Source organism: Spea bombifrons, chromosome 1 (assembly GCF_027358695.1).
Source record: "Spea bombifrons isolate aSpeBom1 chromosome 1, aSpeBom1.2.pri, whole genome shotgun sequence".
NCBI lineage: Eukaryota > Metazoa > Chordata > Amphibia > Anura > Pelobatidae > Spea > Spea bombifrons.
In genome coordinates this window covers 67,923,598-67,929,597 of record NC_071087.1, presented here as the reverse complement: position 1 = coordinate 67,929,597, position 6,000 = coordinate 67,923,598, and the positions used below count along the sequence as shown (strand labels likewise).

The 6,000-nt window shown below is 36.8% G+C and overlaps 1 protein-coding gene across 1 annotated transcript in view; it reads left to right on the top strand.

Moving 5' to 3' along the window:
- Window positions 1-356: 356 nt before the first annotated feature.
- The window catches only part of FGF5 (fibroblast growth factor 5), a 30,447-nt gene continuing 24,803 nt past the window's right edge, over window positions 357-6,000 (top strand). The window contains exons 1-2 of the mRNA XM_053465857.1: window positions 357-687; window positions 4,838-4,941. Of these exons, the coding sequence (XP_053321832.1) occupies window positions 357-687; window positions 4,838-4,941 (435 nt within the window). The remainder of the gene's footprint in view (window positions 688-4,837; window positions 4,942-6,000) is intronic.

Here is a 6,000-nt window from a genome sequence, read left to right as displayed (position 1 = left end):
AGTTGGCACCCCCCTGATGAGCGGCACCCGGTGCGGACCGCCCCCCCCGCCCCCCGCTAGGTACGCTACTGCCTTGAACGAGTGCTTCTTCTGGGGAGATCTGAGCAGCATCGGATGAGCAAGGCTCATTAAACTGAAGGCAGGCAGGCAGGCAGCTAGCTGTGAGATCACTGTCGTTATAAATATCCCAGGCAGTGCCAGTGTTCAGGATGGGTCTCTCACTAGCAGTGTGCCTACCAGACTCGCATGCACACATCTGACTAGAGGCACATTACAGAGCGGCCACCACGGACTCTGCTGCTGCAGCTGCTCAGGAGCCATAGCAAAATGAACTTGGGAGGTGTCCAGTTGGAAGAATGAAATTGCCTCTTTTTTGGTTTTGCATACTCTTCTTATTCTTCACTTTCAACTTCTTAACCTCAGTCTCAGCAGCCAGCAAGGAGAAGAAATCCAAGGGCAAGGGGGCAAAATGGTCAAACAGCTGGGGTAAAACTCACATTGGAGGATCCTCTTCTTCAGTTTTATCCTCTCCAGGTAGCTCAGTGGGATTAGATGGCAGTGTAGGGTCTTTGTGGAGCACATCTGGCCGCAGGACTGGCAGTTTGTACTGCAGGGTAGGAATTGGCTTTCATCTCCAGATCCACCCGGATGGCAAAGTCAACGGCTCCCATGAAGCCAATCATTTAAGTAAGTGAGGGGGGGGGAAGCCGAGGATCGCAATCATCGCACCGCATATATGCCGCCCTGTGTATTCTTTCCTGGCAGGCACATATAAAACACCACGAGCACAGCCACATAGGATTGGATCCACACCGACAGTTATCCATTTTCATCTACTACTGTTTCTTTTTCAAGCCTACATATCCATATGTATTTCTGGTACACGCTAATACTGAACAGTACATTTACTATATAATAATCTGCATAATCGTTTTCAATATAGTAGAAAAGGAGAAATCCCCGTAGGCGCAGAATTTTGCTTCCATCCATGCTATACCAATTTACCGATCCTGTACTGTGATTTAAGACCTAGTTAATTAGAAAATTACGCGTGCTGCGCTCCACATATATCACGGATATCGTATGTACGCATATAAGTATTGGACATATGTGTTGAGGTGTTTGCAGACACAGGGAAACTTTTCTGAACATTCTCAAAAGTATCTGCTAAATATTTCAAATGTCTCATTAAACGGATCCATAAATTCCAAAGCCCGGTTTTAAAAACACAACAACATCCTTTGCCCAGTGCACTTTACTAGTAAGGTTTAGAAGCTGATTATTAATTATTAAAGACAGTTTTCCTTCCCTTTTCTTTCCGAAACAGGAAAGATTATATACTTGATTGCACTTGAGAAGTCCAGCATATAACACGCATCATTAACGCTTTGTGACATTTGTCGAATTAAGCTTCACTTAGGAAACTAAATCGACAGGTTATGGATTGTAGTACCAACTATATATATATATATATATATATAAGATATATATTTCGCCATTACACATGTTAGAATTACAAAGATTTGCCCATATTTACTTACCAAACCACAACTGCTTCAATTATAACAAGTATAATTTACATTTTGAAAATGATGAATTTTCTCTAGGATTTTTGGGTCATACTGTGACATGGCACATGAGTATATGCTTTTGATGTATTTTTGTATTCAAAGAGGTCTGCAACACGAGTCTTGTTAATATATTTAATTCTCAGCTGTGAAACAATTTACACAATCTATATACTTTGTGTGCAATAACGGGGAAAATACTGAAATGTGGAATTTTTAGAAAAATGTTACACCGGTATTGAAAATCTTTCTTTACTCTGAAACAGATTGAATACTTTTATTGAATAATTATTCAAGTATCCATTAAATTACTTATACAGTAATAGGAACTATGTTTCTCATGTATAAATTATTTTTTCTCTTCTAATATATTAAATATAAATAAGTAACATTTAAAAGGCATTTAACTTTTAAGTAACATGTATGAATTTAAATATACAGCACATATAGATTCATGAAGTTAATGATAAAACTATGTTTTAAAAGAAAATGCAATGCTTTACATTAACATAAAAAAGTGAATTGCCTTTATACTTAGACTGTAAGAATGGAATAGAAGCAATGGTTATATCTATTTGCATAAGCTCTGGTCAGATAAATATAAATAACCATGACATTGGTGGTGTGCCTCTTAAAGATTTGTCATTGCACTTTACTTATGATCTGATGAAGAAAAAAACGACTTCAGTATGGTTTAAATATCTTTTATTTTATTCTTATTTTTGATTTAGGTGATTATAGTTATACATGTAACATTTTATTTGTACATTTATTTGTTTAAAACAGTCTCTTCAATAAAATAGACAAAAATGGCACTTTTACAAATGACATAAAAAAATGGAAAAAAATAATTCAGAATTAACCACAAGACTACAAAAGCTACATTTTCTTTACTGGATTAGAACAATATTTTGGTTTAGCTCTCATCATGTAAGTAACTTTTTATTTCATTTTTAATGATTAGAATCTAAAAATCTGAGGTAAAACATGAGAGATTCTGGAGCATTATAGAGTGATCAACAGAAAACATTTTGGACCGATTTCTGTAGTTGATATTAAACAATGATTGTGCTCCTAAAATGTTTTTGGTTTGCTTAATCTAACTAGTGGACTGTATAAATAATTATGGTGTTTTTTTGTGTAGGACTCAAAGCAAAGTAAAGAAAAAACACAAACACATAATAAACAAAAGTTAGCTGCGTTTTTCAACCGTTTAAGGGTTAATATATCACTTTGACATATCGTAAGTCTACGTTTCCTGTGAACTACCTTAATTAACTTCACAGTTCTAAAATGAGACAGTTTACACCTTGTCCAACCTGGGTGGTACGTATGGTTCGTTGGAAAGCAGACTATTACTTGTACCACTGACAGCGGCTGATAAACAGGAACTTGTGTTAAAGGCAAAGAAACAATCCAGAGAATGTAGAACTTCTGCGTAACAGGTGCCTTTTCCATGCTTGGATGTGTTTTTTGTTTGAGAGAAACTGAAATGTGAAGTCTCACCAGAGGCCTGCTTTAACCCCTTAATGACAAAGCCCGTACATGTATGGCCTCAAAATGCATTGTTTTCAATGGGTTTTGGGCCGCCCATTGTCCTTAAGGGGTTAAGAAGTTTGTTAGTATGTCATAGCCAAAAACAGTTTTTCAAGATAGGTTTGTCCATATGCTGCAAACAAGACTGAATCGTTTTGCATTTGCTCCATCACTGATAAGGATATCCCAGGGTCCTGCCAACATCCCTGTTAAAAAATATGTTTGCAAACCCCTTTTATGTCTTCTAATTTCATCTTTGAACATTGATTTGAACGAATTCAAATTATAAAATGCTTACATTTTGAGCTTCTCCGGAAATTTCTCTACACTTTTCTAATAAGTTTGTTATTTACTGAGTGCTATAGAGCATCATACTATCAATATCTTAGTATGAGAGTGTGAGATTTTACTTTGTGCTGAAACTGGTGGATTTTTTGTGGGCAGGTGTTCCAGTAGAATTTTCTCACTAATACTTTCATTTCCAATGTTAATAAGACTCACTGTACTCTTTGAGCTTTATTGTTTTTAAGGTATTATTTTGTTGAGTTGCCAGAGAAAATTTCACTGTTACAGTTAGACACAAGTTATTTTTCATGCAAAAAAAGCTAAGACTTCCTTTGTTGTATTTCTACTTTTTCTATACTACATGTTGCATTATTACATGTTACCTAAGTTGTTGATGTTACAGTATATAATTAATTACTATGATACAATGGGATCTGTAAATTGTAAGCTCCGGTGGACAGGTCAGATCACACTCTCCCTTTTTTATGATGTGTTAAGTGGCAAAGAACAGTATAATATTTTTTGTTATGTATTGATATTTAAACAATAAAACAAACATTTCCATGTTAATGTGTTTGTTTTACACCAGTTTATGTATGGTCTGTCTTAGTACACAGTTTTGTCTAATAATAGCAAAAAATAATAATAATAGTTAAACAGTTATAAAATATTAAAGCAATACGGAATATTGTTTTAATGTATTATGTAACTTTTTTGCTATTTTTCTGAACATAGAGAATTAGACTATATCGAGCAATTTTAAGGATGATCATTTTGGATGTAAAATTGAGATGTAACGCTTTTGCCATCACTATAGCCGACGGACTGTATCATTATGCTTTAAATATTAATCCTGAAGTCTATCATAAATATCATGTGTAGTGACTCGTCAAGCAGGCCAAAAAACATGGTCCTAGGGAAATCACTACTTTTCTAGAGGTAAAAATACCCTAGAAAAGCTCGCCTGTATTTAGGCTGGAATTGCAACTGTAATATGCCAATGAGAAAAATACCATCTGAAATGCTTGAACATCAATAGACTACTAGATTACAATACAAAGGAAGCTACTTCCAACTCTGTGATCCTGAGACTCTGCCCACTGTATATCACACTAATATTGGTATAAAAAACCTTGAACCTCTGGGTTAAAAACTCAGTTCCTTGGTATGTATATCATTAGTTCTGATAGCATTAAGTATACATTGAAGTAGAACATTCAACCCACTCTCTAATAAAACCTAAGACTCTTTAGGAGCCTTTGTCTGATCCCCATCAATCCAACCATTCTTCAGTTTCAAGTGAGCACTAATAAAAAGGTTGATGGATTTACACAGTCCTCTTGAAAGGGAGACACATACGGTCACTGAAAATGAGTTGTTTTTCTTTTCTCTTCCTCAGTTGGGAGGTCCAGCAGTGTTGTTTTATTTTGGGATTTCTGTCATTATAGGTATTTTGGAAATATTTGCCATCTCTCAGGGGATTGTAGGAATAAGAGGAGTTTTCACCAACACATTTTTAGCCATGTCAAAGAAAGGAAAACTTCATGCAACTGTAAGTAATAGGATCATATGTTTAATTACATTTTTTTTTCTGTTAAACACTTTTTAATTCGTTACAACATGTATTAGCCAAATATTTTAAACATATGTGTTTTAAAACTGTAATGTAGCTGTTAGGTAGATGTATCAGGCCTGGACTAGCCATCTGGCATTGCGGTGAAATGCCCAGTGGGCTGCTGGACGACACAGCCACACACTCATGCTGCAGTGTATGGACATTGGATAAAATCGTAGCATGTAGCCACGCATATCAAGATGTCGGACATGTATGTCATCAGGCAGCTCCTGGCCTTAAAGTGCCAGTGCCTCGCAATCATCAGCACATGGACAAAAACAGACATGTAGCACAAGTATAACTTTTGGGTGGGGTGCCAATGCACAAATTACCGGTAGTTTGTCTTTTCCCACTGCTATCCATAATCTTTACCCCATGATTACCTTAAGCAGTGTGTAGGTTTTTTGGGGGGGTTGGTGTTGATGATTCTATCAGGACAGACCTTTCTTGTGAGATGCTTGGGTACGTATTGCGGGTTTCAGATCTGAGGTGGGTGGCAGGTCTAAGGTGGGCAGCAGCACATGTCCCGTATTACTGGGGACAGATTGCCTTACTGGGTAATCCTTCTCCCCTGTTTGCAGCTGCTTAATGAGCTGGTTTGGATTAATCCTATTTATACTACTAAGGTTTGTACCTAGTCAGTACACACCACTGTTCTATTTGTTCCCAAGACCATACATATTCTGAGGTGGAACAACAGGATATGATATCATGTCCCAGCACGATGAAATACGGTACCACTTTTTTTCTTTATTTTCTACATAGACACACAAAGGCACAATATATAAACATGCAAACTCACACAGATTTGCTGCCACTTAACAGGCACACACTGACTTTTAAACACACTCCTACATGCAAAGTATCTCTGTTCCTGTGACCGCAGGCTGATGGCTGGGGTTGCTAACACAGTAACCCTGAGCCTTACCTTTTCCTTAGAAGCAGAGGGCCATGCAAGAAAAGGAGATTTTTATTGGCCGATTTTGTCAAATGAAA